Raw genomic sequence first — 23613 nt, 5'->3', positions numbered from 1 at the left:
GCTTGATAATAGTTGATGTACAAAGTCAAGGATCTGTGTCCACTCACCAAGGTTGGTGCCAAAGTCCTCTGCCTTACAAAACATTTATGACCCCCTGCCACCTACGCCACCATTTTCTTTTGGGAACTTTCCACAATTATGTTGTTAAAAGTTAAAGTGTGGCAGTCATAGTTTACATTTTTTTTCCTACTGCTTTTGGAAGCTGTTAAAGGGTACAAGAGGGGATGAAAAATTCACAACAGCCTTCTGACAGAATGGAACCTCTAATTTTAAATGCTTTATAAAGTGTGTAATTTGACCAAGATTTTATGAAAAACACATCAAAGACATCAATATGTCGCTTGATATTTCACCTCACTGAGATTCGTAAAGGATTAACTTCACAATTGTCAAAGAAAAGTATGTTGAGGAGCAAGAAATGACACATTACTGTTTTTGAAAATGCTTTTATTTATCTATTTCTTACTATAAATATATAACAAGGCAGGAAAAAAAGTATTTTTAATACGACCTCTCAGATAGAAGTCAGTCTTCATAGGTCTACAAAGGTAAAGCACATGTTGGCAATAAGGCACATACTTAAGAGTTTGTATGGTGACACCTATGGTTAAACTCGGCTTCTGTGTTTTGTAGCTCCACAAGTGAAATGCAAGCAAATGAAAGAAAAAGCAGCAGTTTAGAGTGAGAACCAGGAAGTGACTTTTGTCAAACACACAAACATGTTTTAATGGGTTGTTGGACCATATTTGTTTTTATAGCTTAGCTAAGACTGAACTCCAGTTTAGTTAGAGTTGTTGTCTTGGCTTAATGATAAAATGAAGCTTAAAGACCCACTCAAAACACCAATTCCAGTTCAAAAATAGTAATAAAAAAAAAAGAAAAAATAATAATAATATCACACATAATACAATAACATGAATGCTTTAAACTATTGGACACTTTGGCAATGAAAAGAAAATCTACTTTTGTTACTCAAACTTTTGAAAAAATCTCTACACAATGTTAATAAAGAAAAGCTTTCAAATATATTAGACCTTTTCTTCTCACTTCATACACAACATATGGAATGCATATATTAATTAAATATATCCTGATGTTTTGTCATCATATACAAGAAAAATAATAGAAGCAGTCGTCACCAGTTGTGGACTTTTAAAATGACCAAACTCGATTGAGCCTCTTCTTTCAATTTTGTTTGCATGCATATATGTCGATTTTCGTTTTTGGTAGTACAGATCATGTCATGTTTTGATCCTGAGGTGGAGCCAAATTCATAACTTGGATCATGAGCTTAAAAAAAAAAAAAGTGTTGGTAACCCTGACTTAATCTGATAGCATGTCCTTCATAATAATAATAATAATAATAATAATAATAATAATAATAATAATAATAATAATAATAAAGAGTTGCGATAATGCATTCCATAAAAATGTCTGTTCTGTCACGTGGCTGTTGACCACTGTGAGCTGGCATGACTGACAACTTGTGTATTTTAACAGCACCAGATCCAGATCAGGTATTGCTCCACTTTGTTTCCAGTTTGAGATGTCACACGTGCAGTTTCTTTTTAAAAGTGCCTGTTAAAACATTCACAAATGTCAGCTCGGAGGACTGACCCAGCTGATGATGACTGACAATGGAACGATCGAGCGGCCCGAGTGCATCTTTTCATTTGTAGCAATGAAGAGAATGCTGTTGTACGGAGGAGGTGGCCTTGTCACATTACCCCAATACTGCAACTCCACAAATTCACCGGACTTGTGAGTCATCCTAAATCCAGAACCATTCAAGAATCTTTCCGCTTTATTTATCAAAGGCACAGTGAAAGATTTTGAAAAACAGGCCGCAGGGTGGCATATAAAAGTATATGTAAGGCACTGTTGGTGACGGCTCTTTTTATTATCCAGTTAGTTAGCACGTATCCGTCTAATTTTCTGCATATTTGTTCACTTTTCACGAATTAGACAATAACGCTAAAAAGACAATATAAATGAGAAACGTTCAGTCTTATTAGTCCCCAGTGAGAAAAACAAAACAAAACAAAACATGATGTCGCCATTTTCCATGCTGTTAAGTTTGCTTTTTATCTGTCCCAAAACAAAATATCCACCCGGGGACTTTTCTTCAAATAAACCAAGAAGTGTGTTCAAATAGTTGAAGCAGCGACACAGAAACGAGCAAACTAGTTAGAGGCCATTGAACACACCACTTGAAAACCTTCACTTGAAAACACAAATACAGCTAAATGAGCCAAACGAGTACCAAACAGGCATGTATGTTTGAAGCATAAACATTCAATCAGCATGGACGGACAGCATCACCTACAGCACTCGATAAGAAAAAAAAAAAAACTAAAATATACTAGTGGGAACAAAAATATGAAAACATTCATTCGTATATGCAAAACAGTTGGCTTCGGCGGTATCCTCTCCTGTCAGTAGTTCTGAACTTTTACTTAAAAAGGTTATCTTTACCCCCTAAAACACAAAGCTAAACCTACAGTAATAGAACCTTAAATATATGTCTTCTCTTCATAAATACTTGAATGTACCTTCAGGGTTTTGTTGCTATAGCAACCTGATGATGAGGCTGTGTGTCGATGACAAGATGGCGTTTTGTTAGTTTTGCTCACAGTTGCTAGAAAGCTGTCCTCGCGCAGAAGTAGACTTCCTCCATCAGCAGATCGCATCTAATTTGCATCGACAAGTGTGCAATTAAGTTGCCTTTGTTTAAAGTTTAACACAGTAGGTGGGGCACACTAGTTCACCATGTGTGCTCATAATCGTTTCGTCAAGCATCACTCGCACTTGCGCTCAGAGGTTCCCCGAGTCCGCCAGTTGTTTACTTTTAATGCACGCTGTCGAGAAGACACAGCGGTGGATCAGTCACAGGCAGAATAACGCTCGTGTTTACGTCACGCGGGCCGAGCCGCCGCACGTCAATACTGGTAGACGTCGTGGATGGGCAGCTGGAAGGCCGTCGCCGGGAAGGCCTGCGGCACGGCGTAGCCGGCGTAGCCCCCGTACGCCGCGGCCGCAACTGCCGCGTTCTTCTGCAGGGCGGCCAGAGCGGCCGTGTTGGCCGCATAGTTTGTGATGGGGACGTATCCTGCGCTGTACAGGCCACCGGCTTGGATGCGCGGCACATTGTGGGCCATAGCATAGACGGGAGTGATTGGGCGACCCTGGCGAATGAAAGGGAAAGAAGATGAATGGTTGTCAAACCTGATTTGTCCCACCAGATCATGTTTCCTGCTAGCTCAAGATCCCAAATAAGCGATTTCGCATAGCAGTTTGGAGGAAAAATTAGCATTTTGTGCCTCATAAAAACACTCTTGAGTAGCAATACTGACATTCACCTGCTGAGACAATCACTAGAAAAACAAAAATAACCGTTGAGACGGTCCGAAAATGTTTCGCAGGGCCCACGTCATCGACCACATGTATTTGTCAAAGGAATCTTTGGGCTATTTACACACTTAGTAGCTAGCTAGCAAACTTGACTAGCTACTAGTGCACCTAAACACATGGCACACCAGCGTGGTAGTAAAAAACGCTACAGGTATCATTCTCATGAAGGGGATGACGAGAACAGGTGGAGAAGCCATGCTAATTGCTAAGCTAAACTAAGATTGACATAGCTAGCCTGTTTAAAAAGAACTGAGGGGCCTATTCACTAAAGGTTTGCGTCGCCTTTGCACCGCGCTAACCGGTAAAAATGGAGCAATCCGGGAGCGCCCAATTTACTAAACACGCACAAATGGGGAAATCCGTCACGAAGTGCGCTGCCAACCAGAATGTGCCACGGTGCGCCGGTGTTATTTGTGTGTATGTAAATTAAGTAATTTGCATACATTTGACACAAAATATGCCCACCCCAATGCAAATGAGACTCATTGATATACAGCGTCTAATTCACTAACGCCAGCGCAAATAGCCACACCGCGTTTGCGTGACGCAAATAACGTTTTTGGAAAGCATGTATTAACCTGTCACAACCTCGATCCCGGAAACTGAATGAAGAATTATCAACTGCCCAAGCAATATATTAACAAATATATTAACCTCCTTAAGTGTACAATATTAATACAATAAAACACTCTAAAATCTCTCCTAAGGACAAATTAAACTCTCTAATAAAGAATTATGCAGTCAGTGCTTCGATTTTAGCAAACCAAATCTCTAATTAGCAACAATAAAGTCTTTCTAAAAATAAATGTCAATTATAATTCAGCATTATTAATTCCATGCTCTTGACAACTCCCTCAAACACAAGGAAGTCTCATAATAAGCTAGCAAGGAAATGTGCATGAGTAATAAGAAAGAACTGCTTTATGTGTGTAACATGTGGCTGGACATTCTTGATTTGAGACAAGAGGCGGCACGCATACCTGAAAAGGTGGAGGAGTGGAGACGGGCAGAACCGTGGCAGCGGTGGCAGGAGCTGTGGTGTGTTCAGGGTGTTGCATGGCCAGAGGGTTAATCAGGTGCTCCACTGCGTGCACCTTGCCCTCCTCCATCAGCTTGGCCGCGGGGGCCGCACTGAACACTGGGTACTGCCCGGCCAGAGTTGGCAACGCCACTGCAGACGGACGGAGATGTGAGTGACGGTTTGGATAACAGAAGAATGCGACCTATCATCTATCGAACGGACAGCAGAAGACCAGCACATTCAGTACATCCACCCATGCTCAAAAAGACGCACTGATTACAAGTTAACACAAAATGCGACATTAATGAGATCAAGGAGAAGAAGCTGAAGGACAGAACGCAAGTTAGAAGAGAAGCGTAAGATACGCAGGTAGTGTTTTAAAGTGATTTGGAATAGAATGGTGCACAACTGTGGCTTAATTCCAACATACGCACACACAAACGCTCACAATGAGCACAACGTCATTATTGTTTTTACAGGGACAAAAGTATTTTCAATCCGGAGCTGATCTTGTGATTCTGAAGAGTTTGCAAAGTTTGGTGAGTTTTCGTAAATGTTTAGGTTCTCAAAAATACCATCGTTTGCGGAGAATAAAGAATACGAATTTGAACGAAAAACAGCGGTAGCTGCTCGGGCCCTAATAATAACTAGAGCTGCAAGCAGCTATAAAGGGCCCTCGCAGGCGGGCCCCTTGGGGTACTTGCACGTTAAGGTACTGGCACGTTGGGGTACTGGAGATTATATCTATATTTGGATTACAAACAGTCGCCGGTATCTCTATCACAAGGTTAACCTACCGTCAATGTTAGGCAACACGGTGTGCGTCTTTTGTTCAATTTTGTCTTTGAGGGTCAGATTATGGTGTATTTTCAAATGTTAATGGGTGCTATGTGCATTAATATAAATCATTTGTGAAAGGACGTTACAGACAAGGAATTTGAGATTATTTTGAGACAAGTTTCCCGAGACATGCTCGGTAAAAGTCAGCTGAAAACATATTAGCTAATGATGCATGTTACTTTCATAGACAATGGCTACAATTTTAAAGCAGAAGCCTGCTCAAAAATTTTCTTTACAATAATATATTCTATGCATCCCCATTCATCTAAACACGGTATTCTGATTAATACTGTTTGTGGGATATAAGTCAAGCAACAAAATCCATCCGTTTTTATCCTTCTCAGGGGACGGTCATTTTGCCACTTGCTCTTGACTGGGGAAAAAAGAAAAAAAAAAACATCACAAATGGTCAGGGCTATGGTAACAACCAATCATGGCTCAACTTGTGAATGTCATTTGACCATTTTCAGAAAACAGGTGAGCTGTGATTGGTCTTTACCTGAGCTCTGAGCAACTGTAACATTGTTTTCAGTCAGCAGCAAGTGGCAAAATGGCCGCCCCCTGAGATGGGGGTTTTATCTGTATAAACCAAGCCTGAGTTGACAAGAGCAAAAACAACTTAATCAGACAAAGTACACATCAGCATGGTTTTCAGTTGACTCTATTAGACATATTCAAGTCTATGTTTATAATACGGGGACACTACTGTACATACTGTAGTTCTACCTTCAACTGTAATGCATTACTGATAGGAACCGAAAGGACTGCTCGTCAGTTACACATTCCATTGCCATTGCAAAACCAACACAACTACTTACAGGCACTCTACAGTTGAGTAAATTCCCGCCCTTGGCTGCTGTTCGAGGAAACTTGGCGCATGAAAGTACTTTTGTTTCATGTTCAAATTACGTTTGCAATGTTAATGCTTTCGTTTTCATCTGTAATTGGTAACAACGTCATCATAAGTCATTCATTTCCATCAGCAGGAAGTTCCGCAAACAATACAACACATTGCACTAACTGCCACGCACCCACTAATGTGATGTTACTATTTGGTGTTACTGTTACTGTTCTCGATAAGAAATCACAAGAGTGGATGGTTACGTGAAAAATATTCTTTAGCCTGAGAGACAGGTTGGAATTTTAATTCCAGTCTTGACTGAAACTGCTCTGTTTGCCAAAGACCACAATTTTCACTGTGCACTTAAAAAAAAATAAAATAAAAAACAACAACATTTTTTAGAGTCCGATTGGATTTAAAACTACAATTCCGTCAAACACTGGATTTGCAAGTATATAAAGAAAATGTTATGGAAGCGCAGGCCTCAATGCACATTATTTAAAACCATGTTCAGACAGACAACAGCACCAAGTGGTTAATTATAATGTAATATAAAGCTGCTCAATGTAGAAATCTGCACAAAAAATATCTTTACAGTAGCGTTTTTGACCATTTATGACTCAAACATCTTCTAATTATCAGATTAACACCTTAGCTGACAATGGGTACTCCTGCAAGCCTCCAGCCAATAATTTTCAGTTCGGGTTCGTATTTCCCGACCTCCATCTGCGGATGTGACGTCATGCGTGCATTGTGTACGTAAAGAAGGGAGTGTGCAGTTTCTTTTTTTTTTTATATCACATGTGGCAGTACCGATTCGAAATTCAATTTCCTGCATTGAGCAGCTTTAAGGATTTGAATTTACGAAACAACACATAGTTAATATTGGACTTCCTGGATCCTATTTTGTCATGTTAGCACGCAATGATGATTACAATGGAGCCTTCAGTCACCTAACACTCCAGAAGGTCTGTTTTACAAAAATTACATTAAAGGGTAAAAAGACCTAATTTGACAGGTAGGCAAAAGCGAAAACATCATTTCCATCAAGTGTTCCATTCCTCAGTTGGAGAAATATCTCCTCAGATCAAAAACTACTGTAACTTACCAAACCAGTTCTGATTAAACTTCTGCTATGACGTCAATGCTAATCTTTGTGAAGCTTTGCCCTTTTCAATAAATTGAAACTGAAACAAAACCCACCCCGATTGGTGATTTGATGTGATAGATTACAAACCCTTATTCTTGAATTTGCAGACAACTTGTAAGGTTAATAATAGCAGAATGTGGTTATCAGTCTGAACAATTTTCTTTTTGCGTTAACAGGAAATAGTAGCTACTATCTGATCATGCAAGAAAGGACATATTTATTCTTGACAGTCCTTTCGCATGTCCATCCAGCAACAACTATAATTTTGATTTGGAAAAGTGTTATTCAAACCACAAAGGAGAGAGACAGAAAGAATGCATTCTGACAGAAATACATGAAATGACCATCGGTGTCATTGCCTGTATTTTATGCAAGAACAGTGCGAGAAGAAGAAACAGGTGTTTCAGGATTTAGTAAAGGCTTTTGAGATGGGTGAGGGTAGGGATGGCTATTGTCTATCTCACTGACTTGTGCCTGGTTTGATGGCAACTGGGTTGACGGAGGCAGCAAGCTCCAGACTGGGCATCAGTTCATAGGACTTTTCGGGCAGCTTGGTCTTACCCTCATGGTAGCGGCTGTAGATGCCACGACCGGCTGAGTAACCCCCCAGGTACGACCCCCGAGGACCAGGGGTACGGTTACCTGTGGCGGCGCGACCACGACCTCGCACAGTACCTGCTTGAATACAACGAGTAATCGGATTACTGGGGTAATGGTTTGGGAATAGCTATAGAAATTTTTGTGATAGACAACATGCTAACGTGCAAAGTGAAGATGTAATTGCGCACAGTAAATTTTGTAAAGTAAATTTTACTCTAGAATCTATTTGGTTATTTAGAACTTTGAGTGAAAACACTTAGTCATGTGATAGGTCAATTGTCTTGTACACAGTAAAAACACTTTGAATAAAATGTTTACTCACTTCCGAGTGTAAATTTTACTGTTTAGAGTGGGACCAAATAGACTCTGTTTAGTACTCTAAATGTACTCTACACAATTTATTGTGCAGTGTTGATGCAAATCGATTCGAATAATATAAGCAATGTTGGTTTGAGTTCAGTTGGTAGCTATTAAAGGGCCACGTTATTCTCTTGCGGCCATAAATTTCTGCCTCCTAAATCGTATCTGGGCTCTGTGATGTTCTCTGCCATGTTGTGGATTTTTATCCATGAGATGGCGGAAGGAGACAGCGCAGCAGGAAAGGGATGGTGTTAGAAAATGTATAGTTTGTCACATAGCAAGAAGGCTAATTGTTCATTGAGAGAATAAGTAGAAATGAGCGATTACCATTGTTCTGTATCAATGAGGTTCCTTTGGAGAGAAAACCAAAACACAATGATTGTTGAAAGTCAGATTTTCCTGCTTCCACCAAATTCAATCAATCATCAAAGATAACGGGATTAATATTCATGACGTCATCACCCCGTTGTTGTCTTATGATTTGAAGGACAGACCTTCATCAATTCAAGTTTATCTTGATCAGAATTGAGTTTCCCTTAAATTTAAAGTCTGGACGACTTAACGTTATTATCTTTTTAACGATATTTCCTAAAACCTAACATGTACAAAAAGCATTAAGAAACTGACATCTGCCAAGAAAGCGTTCTAACCTTTCACAAAGTAGTCCCTGTTGGGTCCGATGAGTGTGTTGTAGGGATAACCGTAGTAGGCCAATGTGTAAGGGTCACACTGGTAGACATAGTTCTGCTGGGGCACTTCTGGAGCAGCAGAAACCCCCTTTGAGGCCTTCTGGCGAGAGTACTGCTCTTTATCGACAGGCTTGGCTAGTGTCACCTCAATGCAGGATCCTTCCACCTCTGTTCCATTCAGGTGGTCCATGGCGAGCACAGCATCATCACGGGATGTGAAGTGAACAAAGGCATAGTCGCGGATTTTCTTCACTCGCTCTACACAACCAGGGTTCCACTGACTAAACACCTGGTTGATGAAGAAAATATGGTTGTTGTTTTTTTTGAACAAACTAGTGTGCAACGGATCATCATTGATCTGTGGTAGGTTCGGATCAGGCCCGACAGTTTGGATCGCGCAAGATCCGCGGATTGGTTGGTGAGAAACGTAACATGCAAAGCCTAACTTCAAAATAAAGTTTACCAAATACAGTAATACATCGACGACAATGCAAATAGCCTTAGTACACTTTTACTTTGAATTCATAATGGCGTGATGGCTAGCTTGACTTCCCTTTTAGACATTTAGGATTTCTTTACCGTAGTTGATTGACATTGTAGTTGCGACCAACATCAACACAACACTATCCCAAACTCATGTTAAGTCACTAATTTAGGATGCTAAGAAACTGCTAGTTAACTCATTGAATCCCAAAAACGTGTAAAACTGTTTTCTTAATACTTTGTCCTCTCCCAAAAAACGTGTTTAAATGTTTGTTTTTTTTGTTAATGCAAGAGCATACAGAAGGCTTTGATGCAGATTCTGACATGAAGAGGTGGCTTAAAGCAATGGTAGTTATTTTAAAATAATGGCCAGCAGGTGGCACCAGAGTATAAGAGATCAGCCAGGGCCATGTAGCAACAAGCTCTTTTTGTCAGTGTTTTCACCAGGAATGTGAATATTGGTTAAATGTAGCTATATTCTAATGCTAATTGCTGCAAAACTGAAGCAGATATAAATATACTTTTTCTTACTGGTGAATGAAGAAACTCTAATCTTTTTTTTTTTGGTTGGTCCATGCTTTTATAGCAATAGAACGCAATATTCTGTGGGGCTTGCAAAATCAGTCAAAATCCAGTAAAACAGTGGGGCGGGGGGGTGGGGGGTGGGGTCAAAGTGGGTTGCTTCAGTTGAAATAGCTGGGAGTGAATCAGTTAATTACGCAGTCGTATGATATGGTAGACGTTAGTGGCTAGCGGCTAGCTGTTAGCATTAGCTCTTAAAAGTGTCTTTTTTTTCTTTCTTTCTTTTTTTTTTTTTTAATTTAATGGAATGTAATTATTTATTTTATTTAATTTTTTCCTGATCCGAAAAACGATCCGCCCTGCGACTCAAATCCGGGATCTGATCCGAACCATGACTTTTGTGATCCGCTGCACCCCTTAAAAAAAGTCCATGTAGTCGGCCAAACGAAAACATTAACCTACCTGTTTAATTGTTTCCTCGCTGGTCTCCATCATAAGATTCCTGACGTAGAGTATTTTCACTGTCTCCATGACATCTTCATCCACGTCAATTTCCGGCTCTGCCCAGTCCACTGCAATCTGGTGACCCCACAGCTGAATACGCCCAGGCATCAGTTTCCTGCGGGCCATGGCGGCCGCACGGTGCGACTCGTACTCTACGAAGGCAAAGCCGCGGTTCTTCATCTTGTCTGCGGCGCTGGCGTAAACAATCACATCCAGCACGCCCTCGGTCACCTTGGAGACCTCCTCCAGGATCTCCTCACGCTTTTTGGTCTTGGGGATCCCGCCGATGAAAAGACGGCAGTTGTCCACGGAGGAGCAGACCCCGAGGAGCCGTCCGGGCCGCACCTCGTAGTTGTTGAGCTCCCGCACGGCCCGTTTGGCCTCGTGTTTCTCGGTATACATCACGAACGCGTAGCCTCGATTCTTCCCATCGAAGTCCATCATCAGGCGCATCTCGTAGATGCGTCCCACAGACTCGAAAACGGGGACAAGCTCATCCTCATAAACATCTCTTGGGATCTTGCCCACAAAGATCTCACACCCCCTCGGCGGAGATGGGCCGTTCCAACCGGGAGGAGGCCCATATTTACGTTGGCCGTTTTCCTGGACCATACCGTAGCCAGTGCGCTCCATCAAGGCCACCAGTGCGGCCTCATTGGGCGTCCCTGCAACACCCTCTGGAATGTTGATCTGTCCAAGGAGAGCATGGTGGGAGGCACCGCTAGATTTGCAGGGATTGGAGGGGGCGGTATTGTTGCTCATGGTTGAAGAGGAAGCGGGATCTTCGGCTGTCATTCTGACAAAAACGTCCAATTAGATCTGTGGCCTAAGAAGGGCAAAGAGATTGGGAGAAACCATTCTTTGGTTATTGTCAAATACTTGAACTACATTTCAGCATCTTTTGTACCTATTCCTGAATTAAACTCAGTATGTCAAAGATGAATTTAAACCTAAACAATAGGTCGTTTGATAAGCTTGATATGTCAATCATCTATAAACGCTCTGTCAATTTTACAAGCCTGTTTTGTTCACTTCCTGAGACTCTTTCTTGATCTCTGACCCCCATAAGAGAGATTGGCAAGTCATAAACACTGAAACATTGGTTCAAGGTTCACTGAGGTCGCCTCGGTCACATGTTCACTATGACTGAGGGGCGGAGGCACGACTGATCTTATATGCACTGTACCTCCTCCATGTTTGGCACACTGTAGCTGCAAGAGGCTGTTGGATATTCAACCCTCTGCTCAATATAAATGTAATACTGTACAGAGTGTATTTGTGTAATCTCTCTTTATTAATACTGCACCTCCATAGAAAGAACAGAGAACAATCAGCTTCCTAAAGCGTAAAACTCTTATTTCTCAACACTGGCAGCATTCAGAAAGCAAAAATCCACAGCATTAAATCCTTAATCACCACAATGTGAGGCAACCAATCATCTGTGTATGTGGGTGGGTGTGTTTTGTTTCTTTCGATTGTTTGGACATTTGATGGGGAATGTGAGGCAGTCAACAAAAGGTAAAGAAACTCGTCAAAGCCAAGCAACCATGGTAACGCAAGCGTTCAGTTGACTTGACCCAACACAAACACATTTGTCTTTGTATCGTACGTAGTAGGTACATCTCATTGACATAATGCATTCCCTACCCCTTACCCTAATCTTAACCATCACAACTGATTGCCTAACCCGAAACCAAAACCCAAACCCTAACCAAAACCCAATTCAAGCCTAAACTTTAAATCCATGTCTTGACCCTCAAAAAGAGGTCTGACCACCAAAATGTCACCACAAGGTCAAGTCGGTCCCCACAATGGTAGTTAAACCAGGAAAAACACGCGTGTATGGGCCCCGTAATGTAGCAAAGACAGACAGACACACACACAGACCTGCTCGCAGCTACCTTACACAGGCTACGAATGACGAACTCCCTCAATTGTTAATACGAATAGAGTTAAAACAAAAGTGTAGGAGCCAAGAGTGATGAAACCGGATGTTGCCTATTTTCAGTCATTAGCCGAGCATGACGAGGTCATGATGACATTTTAAAACCATTTAATGGACCTGTTCCTGCAACTTTTCTTGATGATTAAATGAGTGTGCTTTATAAGCCTAAAAAAAACAATGGTCAATAGGATTATTGAAACGTAAACATATGGACCATTGACATTAGTCTAATCCAATCACGACTCACTGTGAGTGTGCATGTTGGGTGAGAGCAGCAGCAGGTAGATGATTAACCTGACGACCACAAAATGTAGCTTTTACTCAAAAGTGAGCTTTCGTCTCGGCACAAATACCCAATTTTCTGACAACATAGTATCTACTATCTCCTCTGTCCTGATTTTGCGACACAGGAGGATCACGTCAAACTATCAAGACGAGCCAAGAAGTCATTCAACAGCTTCCCTGGTTAAAGGTTGCGAATGAACCAAGGAAGACGTTAAAGGGCAACGACTTGACTGGCTAACCTGCTAGGTTAAAGAGTCACTGTAATGGCTCTGAGAGATCAGCCACGTGTTTATAATTGATAGAAGCACCTGATTCCTTGCGTATTAACAACGTGTTATAGAGGGCCACATTGTTTTATGAGCGCAGAAAAGGATTTTATGAGCATCATCTGCACTAAGCCATAAACCTGGACTCAGCTTACATATTGTTCACAAAGCTTGACGTTGACCCAAATCCACACAGTAGGACAAATAAAGAATGAGAATATACTGTGATGTCAGAATCGCAATGCAAAGTAGCACAGTGTTACTTTTCCACCTACAGTTACTCATCGAATCCCTCTGATAGTTACTTAGCAGGATGTATATAATTTTAATTACAAGCGACAGCAGCATTTCAGCGAGCATGACAAGCAGTTGCAGTTGACTGCTTGAATTGACAAAACTTAAATAAACAGCACAAACTTCTCAGCAATGGTGCCTCTCTAACGCACGGATTTTGTTAAAAACTAATGGTTAATGAATAAAAACAAAAATCAAACTAAACCTGATTCCTAACACTATAGTACTCACGAACAAATTACTATGCATTCTATAACACGTGGTAGTGAAATGCATTGTGGGAGAACTCAAATCGACATTCACATCTGATGGAGTGACATCATCATTTTCAGCACATTGATGACAATTCCAATGTCTATAAAAAGCAAGAGGAAGGAGAGAGATTTGCATTGTCAAGATGCAAGTATACTCACTATTTTGAGTTTGTGTCAGCTAAAAACTAAAATATTAAGGTTTGTTGCACACTCTGAAGTCTAGTAGAAAGATTTTTTTTTATTTTTTTTTATTTTTTTTTTAAATAAAAAAACAAACATAAATTTTGTTAGGTTGAATCCTGAAAAAAGTTTTTTTTTTTTTTTTAATCAGAATATTTTTTTGGAAGCCAAAAAGGTTGCTGTGTGTACATACATACATATGTATGTATATATATATATATATATATATATATATATATATATATATATATATATATATATATATATATATATATATATATATATATATATAGTGTCATTTTTATGCTGAACAGGGTTGCTGGTAAAACTTGTAATGTCATTTTTAATTAAAGTAACTTGTAATTTGACTTAGTTACTTTTAAAATCAAGTTATCAGTAAAAGAACTAAGTTTCTTTTGAAAGCAAGTAGTCAGTAAAGTAACTAAAGTTAGTTTTTCAAGGTAACTGGCAGCACAAAAATGACTCAGAGGTACAGTATATAAAGGCTGGGTATCATTTACACAAGCACATTATAGTCTCATCAAATATCTATATTTATATCAGTAATTCTGCCTTTAAAAAGATTACAAAGGCAAGTTTTTCCAAGGCACCCATTGAACAATTTCCCCCAATTTGATGCAGTTTCCCACAGCCTCAAGTCAAAAAGAGTTCAAATCTCCCTTCCTGGCTTGTGAAAATGTCATTCTGACTGAAGCAAGTGAGCAAGAGAGAGGTGAAGTCCTAATAAAGAAGGAGATGGATGCAAAGAGACGAAAGAGAAGCGAGGATAGCTACCAAAGTTGCTTGACAGCACTCCACCGCTGGGCCGTCTGCTCTAAGGAGTGCCGGTCCACCTCCATGAGAGACAGGTACAGCGGGGCACTGAGCACACACGGGCCGGCCTCCTCTACACAAACACTGCAAGCATGAGCGCTGATCAGGGGCGGAGCTTCAACAGGTACACATCTGTGCGCGATATGTGTGTGTAAGATGGGGGGGAGGAGAGGTGGCTGATGGGAAATGAAGTTGTCTTTTCTGCTGACAGATACAAAAAAAGGAAAAGGTGGAAAATAACAGGAAGCTTTTAAAAACATCCTCTGGTTTTTCGGGGGGTTTTACCGGACGGTTTCTGTCCTGTCTGCACAAGATGTAAGCATGTTTGGGCATAGATGATTTTTTTTTTTTTTTTTTTTTTACCCCCGTCATCGGCTTAACTTAAGCAAACAACACACACACCTTCCTGGGCAGTAAGAGGGAGCAAAAGAGAGCGAGAGAGAGAGAAGAAGGGTGCAAAGTCTCAGATGAGAGGGCTTGACTTGCTCTTGTAGTTTCTGTCTCAAAAAGTGCCCTCAAGAGCACGAAAAGAGGGAGTGAAGGACAAACTCGAGCAGATGGGGTGAAATCAAGTGGGCGAGATTAAAGTCTCAGTGTGTGGTCAACAGTTTGCTTGAGTATCAGCTGCTATTGAAACTGCCTCCACTCCTTAACGACCAGGAAAACAACTGATAAGGAAGTCTAACAGCACCAAGAACAAAGTGAACAGATGGAAAATTCTTTCGCTGGCTTTAAATCAATGAAAAAAATTTTCATTGTGCACACTGCTCATTTTACGTTTTTGTTTTTTTTTTCTCTTTCTTTCTTTCTCGGGGCGGGACATGAGTTGACATAAAATATAAAACTATCTATGCGCAAAATAAAAACAGCAAAATAGAAAAAAATACAATATATTTTTTTAAGTTGTTGTTAATTCTACGGAAGCGTATTGCATTCACTTGAAAAAACTGTTTTTCTGACTATTTTTTTGGTGAGCTTTGTTTTTTTGAGTAATTTTTTCTGCTTTTCTGAATATTTTTTTTCTGTTTTACTGCTTATTTTTTTCTGTCCTAAAAAAAAAATTCAGAAAAACAGAAAAAATAAATTACTCTGAAAAACAGGAGGGAAAAATTATTCCAAAAAACAGAGCACCAACTTCTGTTTTTCAGAGTAATTTTTTTTTGGACCTCTGACCTCCAAATGGCTTGTTGCAGACCACTGACCTGTATATATGACTGGATAACCGGTTAGCCCATACACGCCAGTGCAAACCGTTGAAGTCACAGGGCAGCCATCTTGTTACTCCCACGTCACGAGCAGACTACTGTATAAACTACACGGTATACGTACAGATGAAACATATGCCGTATGAAACAGAACAAAACACCCACTCCGGCCTTATACTAACTGCCTAATTACTATTTTTTTTTTCTGTTTTTTTTTTTTTTTTTTTAATATTTTTTTTTCTTCTGTTTTTTGGAATAATGTTTTGCCCCCTGTTTTTCGGAGTATTTTTTTTTCTGTTTTTCGGAATAATTTTTTTTTTTTTTTATGACAGAAAAAAAATATTCAGTAAAACAGAAAGAAAATCTGAAAAACAGAAGAAAAAAAAATACTCAAAAAAAAACCAAAGCTCCCACAAAATAGTCAGAAAAACAGGAGATTTTTTTTTTCAAGTGAATGCAATACGGTTCCATATAATTCATTGTAAAGTTGTCTTTTTTTTTTCTTTTTAAAAAAAAATGACTTAACAAAATAGCTGAGTCTACAATGTTATTGGAAATATCTATAATGATTACTTTTCAGTATATCTCATGAAAAAGACACATAAAAACTGTAATAGGACAACAGGTTAAACTCAATAAAAGTTAAAGATGTCACTGTATGACTTTGTTCTCTATCGAGGTCAGGCCTACACACTCACACACACAAAGGAATCTGCCAAACAGACAAAAAAGGCAGGAATAAAGTCAGCAATAAAACAGTGCTGGTAATCAGTATCTTGCCCTGTGAGCCGGTTTGCTTCTGCAAGTCATCCCCGAAAGTAAATAAGTAGCGTGTCACGTGTGTGAAGGGGTCGTAGAGAGCGACGTGACCTGCAGGAGTGCTGTGTTTAAGCTCACACTGGACTTTCCAGGAAGCGCTTCCTCCTAGCTATATGCAAGACACAGACAAATTGCTTTAAAAAAAAGAAAAAAAAAAAGAAGACAATTTCCTGTTGTGATTTCAACACATATAGCAGCTGACACAAATCAGCCAGTCCTTTAGAACTTTGTAGGAAGGATGAGCTATTTTGTGTCGATTTTGTGCATTATCCAAGTGAACGAGTGAGCAAGTGAAACAATGAAGGAGAAGTGAGAACCGCGGTTAACCCTTCAGGACACATGATGTCCTCAAAGCGGAGGTTCACACAGTGCGTCTGTCAACACTTTCAAGGAAGACTGGCGGGGCTGGCTACAGTTAGTCATGTGACCATTTGACAAGCTTACACTATATTGACTACTATACATCTTGCTGTTTAATACAGCCTTTGTATCGGATCTTCTTTGACGTAATGTACAGAACTGTGATGACATGTGACGATCAGGTGCAGGCGTGATGTACGTAGGACGACGACCAAACACAGCAAAGATTGGACTGACTGTTCCCCCACACACACACACACACACACACACACACACACACACACTCTCGTAAGGCCTCCCTTGGCGTTCGAGAGCCCTTCAAAAGTGAAGGTGGCTTGAAGAATTTCAGGTCAGACGGAGTGTACGCGACTGCCCGCAGCCCGCTCCCACTTCAGCGCGGAGGGATGATTCCAGCTCATTTACCCTCAGAGCCCCCCTGCCTTTAGGAGCCACTCAAAAAAAAATACACTGCAACGAAACTGTACACTCAAAACAGAGCATTCGGATTGTCCGACTGAGCCGTCAGTTGAACCCTGATTCAAACCTTAATAAAAGATTCCTGAATGAAAGTTAAGCCCTCAGCTGTTTGTGCCCTCTGCAAACTCGCATCGTCTGTAATAAGAGCCGTTTTTGTGTTGGCTTCAGCCAAAAGGAGCTTTGCCTTCTTGGCCAAACGCATTCCTCGAGTTAATCAGGTGGCCCCACCAAGGCAACGACAACAACTTTCAGACAATTACTACAGCTGACGGCGACATCATCACTCACCCCCAAAGAGGTCAATAGGAAGAAACAGTGTGACTTTAAAGGAAAAGTACAAAAAAAGAAAAGAAAGTGCAGCCGCACTAGTCTAAATACATCATCTTCGTTAAAGAGATACTTGACGCATTGAGCCATTTTCCGCAGCAAAAAGTTCATATTTTGTCCACAATTAATTTGATAACTTAATTATTTTTCTTGTACAATTCATACCTTTAAAAACTAATTTTTCCACTTGCTGTCGACTCAAGATGACATCACCTGTGCTGAGGAAGTAGGTTAACGACCAATCACGGCTCACCTCTTTTCTGGGTTTGGTCAGCAAATTGAGCTATGATTGGTCGTTACCTACTTCCTTAGCACATGTGATGTCATCTTTAGTTGACAGCAAGTGGAAAACAATGTATTAATTGGACATGAAAAATAATGGTTATCAAATTAATTCTGGACAAAATATTAACTTTTTACTGCTGAAAATGGTTCAATGAGTCAAGTATCCCTTTAATATTTCGTTAGTGGAATATGAGTGAAGCAGCAAAATATAGCTGCTTTGACCCATCTCAGAGGGCGGCCATTTTGTCATTTGCTGTCGAATGAAAATGACATCACAGGTACTCAGGTCTCAGGTAATCAACCAATCACAGTGCAGCTTCAAAAAAACAGGTGAGCAGTGATTGGTCGCTGCCTGCGCCCTGAGCAACTATGATGTCATCTTAAGTCGACACCAAGTGGCAAAATGGCCGCCCCCTGAGTTGGATCAAAATGGCTGGATTTTGCTTCATAACTTATATTCTACAAATGCAATATCAATCAGAATGTCATGTTAAGACTAGTGAGGTCACATATGTTATGTTTAAGGTTGACTTCCACATTAACAACTTAATTTTATGCATTTTTTTTGTCAGCTTTCTTCACCATCAAACATTGGTCCACCCATTCGACAAACACTGTGTTTGTGAGTATCCGCCAATACCAGTCAACACCACGTTTACAGCCTTTCTTGCAAAGAAGTCACATAAAAAGGAGTTTTGTGGCATGTTTGGTTTTGTACTGGATATAGAGTACACTGTCACAACACACACACACACGTTTATGGACACAACAAACAGCTCTTTAGTGGGGTAAAAGTCCACTGATTATATGATGAAGAACCCGGAAACCTACAGGTGATTGCGTTTTGTTTTTTTTCCAACCCCCACCCTAAACACACACAAAGTCACAACACAATCTCCTCATGCCACTCCACTGGTTCCACTGGTTTCATTGTAAAGGACATAATGCTCTCCAGTTCAATTTATCATTGCTTTCAGTGCTTTGCTCCACGTTGACAATCATTTGTCAACGACTGACTGGCGAAATGAGGAAGTCCAGCAAGCAACACTCCTCTCAATACTGTGGAACTTTCTACATCAAGTATGTAAAATACAAGTCAAAATTGAAAAGCAGTTCATTCTATTACCCCGTAACGGTTCCTTATTGAATGTTTCTTCAAAATATGCCTTTAAACCATCACTCTTCAATATGTTTCAGTTGTAAAATTCTGATCCCGGATGTCATGTTCAAATTTCGAAAGACAGAATTTGAAGGTGAAAGTCACCACTGTACCTGTGGGCCACACTGCGGGGAGCAGATGTCAACAAACAGGTGGTCGAAGCGACTTCTGCGTTGGGAGTTTCTCCTCTTTGCTGACGATAGATAGAGCGGCTGCCTGCCTGCTTGACTGCCTGCTTGCTTCTGGCACTGTGAGCATGCAGGTAAGTAAAGGTGCTTTTGTGTTTACTCATTCTCAATGGGGAGAATAGAGAGGTGGGGCAGTTCAGTGCAGGTAACCCCCCCCCCTCCCCCCCCCCCCCGAAACGCACACACATACACACCAGCACCAGCTTTTGAATTTATATCAGCTGATAAGGAGTAAGACAAAGGGGAGGGCAAGTCAGAAAAGTGCAGGGGGGGTGTGACAAGAAATGATGAGTGGAAGTAATCAGCTTGTCAAGACAGCGTGTAGATGTGTTTAAGGCGCTATCTCGCACATCTTAAAGAAAAGCGTTCATGAAAATGATCAAGAAAAAAAGATAAAGGTCTTTTCTTTGTGCTTTTGAAACATATCAAGTACAATCTAACAAACTATTTCTCCTCACATGGACAAAAACAAATGCAACATAATGTGCATGGCACGGTAGGAAGGAGAGGCAGTGGCTCCCTGTCGCCTCCACGGCGTCTGAAGAGTACCAAAAAAATTACATTAAAAAAATAATAATGATTACATATTTTCCATTTTAGTTATTTGCTCCAAGTTTCATAGTCATTTTCTTTTTCTCAACTCAACTCCACTTTATTTATATTAAAATGAATAAAACGGCTGAATTTACTCATTTCCTGTTCAACTACATGGGCTTTGTCAAAATAGGCTTGTTAATTCTTTCAACCTCAGTATATGATGACATGTTAAAAAAAAAAAAGTTAGCGAGAGCCACAGTCAACTGTGTTTGAGCTCTTGATTGATTGAAATCTTGAAGATGGAAGCAAAAGACGAGGGACAGCATCGCCGGGGGAATGCAATACGGGAGCACAGGATGCAACAGCTTTAAAAGAAGCAAGATTTCCATGCAAGGTCTTATTTAAAAAAAATTTTGTTTCTTTTTAACATTGTGGTCTCAAAGAATAGTGTATGATCGATGCCTTGTCTGGGCTTGCATTAAAACCACAAGCTTCCATGGGTAATGTAAAAAACACATACAGGTAAAGTCCTAGGGATGTAACGGTAACGGCAATATCGTGATATCACGATATTAAAACTGCTACAATATCGTCGTCGTCATGTCACGTTATAAAAAGCAGCAAATCTGTTATTAAGAAAAAAAAAATAAGTCAGGTTGAATTCCATTTGTGCAGTTCTAGCACCCTCTGGTGGTAATTATTTCAGTGCAATTTAATTTTCTTAATGGATGTTTTGGCCCTTCCATGTTTAAAAACCCGTAATATGCTTGTGAACAGAGTCAATATATGGAGGAACACAATGTGTGCGTGCATTAGCAAGTTCAGTGGCTCAATTTTATTATTAGATTGCAGGTGGTTTATATGCATTGCTGTTATGTACAAAAGCACAATATTGTGTTGTTGTTTTTTTGTTTTTTTAAAACGCTGAATTCATTCAAAGTTTTTGCTTCAGGCAGTCCCCAAAACTTTGGGGACCAATTAACATTTTTGCAAGTTTCAAATTTGCCACTTTGAAATTATTTTAGTTTCCAATGAGCAGCATAGTCAAATATTTTGTATATAAAATCTTTCAATGCAGCAACAGGTTTTACCTTAAGTCTACTTTCTAGATGTGGATCATTCATTGACCACAAAGATCACTCAAAAGCAGGCCGGATATACAAAGTGACTTTGACAATTTACTTTCAGTGCTAACTTGACTTTGCCACACTTATACCATACGCAATAAAATGAAAAGTTTTCATTTCATACTAAACACATCACATTCCAATCATTTTTTTTTTTTTTTGTCAGACACACGCAAGGACTGTGAGGAAGTTTAAATGCAACCTTAAACAATCCTTATGCACAAGAACAACATTGTTATCACGTGCCATGCGGTGCAATTGCCATTGTACAAGTGATACATTAACCAATGGCTCTGTTAATGAAGGACAAGCCGTCACTGATTCTCCGTTTTTGGGAGGCACACACTCACACTCACACTCACAAACCCGCACACACGCAGATAGACAGAGCAAAGTTTGCAAACGGACACAATCTGTTGTCCCGTCAACATGGTGAAATCAGGAGTAAAGGCTAAGCAAAGCCATAAAGCAAGTTTAAGAGGTGGAGGAGAGCCCAAAACAGACTAAATAGCGGATATAAATATCCAATCAAGACAAGCTCATGTACAGTCACATCACACACAAGTATTTTTAGGAGAAGTGGCAAATTCCTCCCTTTTGAGCAGAAAGTGTAAGAACTTGACGTGCAAACAGGTGGATGAGACGCAGGTATGGACACAGGTATGGAGGTGATAGTTATCATGCATAGGGGAACTGGCCATACAGGTCTGTGTGAACCCACGCAGGAGGCTGCACACAAAAAGTGTGCGAAAAAAATGTGTTGAATAACTAATGCATATTGTTCTGCTCTGGGATGACGATGTATACATACATACATACATACACAGTGGTCCCTCGTTTATTGCAGGTGTTACGTTCTAAAAACTACCTGTGTTAATGGAAATCCGCGTTAATTTGAAAAAAAAAAATCCCACGAATTATATGTATTTTTTCATTTATTAGATTTTTTTTCAATTTGATGTGATTTTTACTTTATTATAAATGCTTTTTCATTCACCATATATGTTCTTTATAAATTTACATTCATTTTTTCCATTAAACGTATAATTTTTAAAATTACTTATTACAGTATACAGCACAGTATATATTTTTTCATTTATTATATGTTTTTTTGTATTGTATGACTTTTAGTTTATTATGAATGCTTTTTCATTCATCATTTATGTTTTTTTCATTTACAGTCATTTTTTTTTCCATTAAAATATGTTTTTTGAATGTACTTGTTATATGCACAGTAGTCAGACGTAGCGTTAAAAAGATACGGCCACACAAAGGCCCCCCAAAAAAATCAAAAAGCACGTTTAAAAAAAAAAAAAAAAAAAAAAAAAAGAAGCACGCTGTAAAAAATCAGCGCGAAACAGTGAGGCCGCAAAAGATGAACCCGTCGATTCATTTTGGATTTTTTTCCCAATTTGAGTGTGGCATTTTTAATTTACAGTTATAATTGCAACGTTCAATTGTCTTTCAAATTTTAAATGGCAGCAAAACTAGCAGCCAACTGTGTGCACAGAGAGATTAAAAAAATAAAATAAAAAATCTGCTGATGCCAAAAAGGCTTTGTCAGTAAAACAACACTTCCCAAAAGGGAAACGAGTGTTCAGTTGTAACACTTCCTCATTCAAAGGTTTCACCTCACATCCTGAAACAGGAGTCCGCCATTCGCAATGTCCCGGCGGTCCCGCTTATCATTAACAAAAAAAGACTCAGCACAATCATAGTGCTTTTCTGCCCCACACTCACACACACACATACAGGATCTGACTTTTTTTTTTTTTTTTCTCCATCCTGGAATGAGTTGAGTCCTCTTTTGCCTACTCTTTTGTCAGCTGACACTTGAGTCATGTGGCTTGCGGCTAACCAATAGCAGATCACACACAATCACTGCCAAGGTCAAGGACAAGGAAGGAGAGCAACAAAATAAGAAATTGGGGGAGCGAAATGACTCAGACAAAGCATAAAGTCAAATAAATGCATATGACTCGTCTGACCACGGAGCAGTTAACCGCTGAGGTGCCAATACGGAGGACAGTCATGTGAGTCTGCGTCTTATGAGACAGTGAAACCTGAGCTGACGCGACACGGCCGTTATACCGCATATTCTTAACTTAAACATGAAATAGTGGTGTCACTATTTGCACAACATCCTTCAACACGCATCGAAGGGTTAATTGTGTAATGCTGAGACAGCCACATGAGTGGGTCTGGAAGGGGGATCACAATACATATATTTATTCTACATTTCATTGTAATTTGAAAAATTAATTTGAAATTGGAAGTCATGGAAACATATAGTGAGAATTAAATATTCAAGTGTTCTGCCAAAATGACAACAAATCTATATAGCTTAAAATAGGGATAAACTGATATTGGGCTTTTGAAGAATATCGATATCGGCCTTTTTTAAAAATCTGATGGCCGATAAAAGGTAAGCCTAAAACCATTTTAATCTCAGCGAACTATTTATTTACATTTTCAGTTTACTTTATGAGAGATGCTGCTGACCCTGGGAACCTTCTGGAACATTTATTTTTGACATTAAAACAAGGATGTGAAAGTTGAAGATTTCAGGTGTTTTTAAATTTTTGAAAAAACATTTACGGTACTTTGCATTCTCTCGCGTTCTTTGCATGCCCTTGCAGAAAAAAAAATG

The 23613-nt window shown here is 39.8% G+C and overlaps 1 protein-coding gene across 16 annotated transcripts in view; it reads right to left on the bottom strand.

Moving 5' to 3' along the window:
- Nucleotides 1-430: 430 nt before the first annotated feature.
- rbm47 (RNA binding motif protein 47) overlaps nucleotides 431-23613 on the bottom strand; it is a 44486-nt gene continuing 21303 nt past the window's right edge. For 5 of the 16 annotated variants that reach the window (XM_077524620.1, XM_077524617.1, XM_077524618.1 and 2 more), the window contains 6 exons: nucleotides 10380-11247; nucleotides 8874-9201; nucleotides 8551-8574; nucleotides 7732-7941; nucleotides 4392-4582; nucleotides 431-3185 (listed from right to left, as the gene is read on the bottom strand). In XM_077524620.1, coding sequence (XP_077380746.1) covers nucleotides 2940-3185; nucleotides 4392-4582; nucleotides 7732-7941; nucleotides 8551-8574; nucleotides 8874-9201; nucleotides 10380-11216 — 1836 coding nt within the window. In that variant the 5' untranslated portion in view covers nucleotides 11217-11247 and the 3' untranslated portion in view covers nucleotides 431-2939. Of the gene's footprint in view, nucleotides 3186-4391; nucleotides 4583-7731; nucleotides 7942-8550; nucleotides 8575-8873; nucleotides 9202-10379; nucleotides 11248-14440; nucleotides 15120-19224; nucleotides 19393-23613 lie in introns of those variants that run through there. The other 11 variants (XM_077524622.1, XM_077524623.1, XM_077524628.1 and 8 more) reach the window with 11 other exon arrangements.

The sequence above is a fragment of the Festucalex cinctus genome, chromosome 6, assembly GCF_051991245.1.
Source record: "Festucalex cinctus isolate MCC-2025b chromosome 6, RoL_Fcin_1.0, whole genome shotgun sequence".
In the NCBI taxonomy this organism is placed as follows: Eukaryota; Metazoa; Chordata; class Actinopteri; order Syngnathiformes; family Syngnathidae; genus Festucalex; species Festucalex cinctus.
The sequence above is the reverse complement of the archived record's forward strand: the minus strand, read 5'-3'. Positions and strand labels throughout refer to the sequence as shown.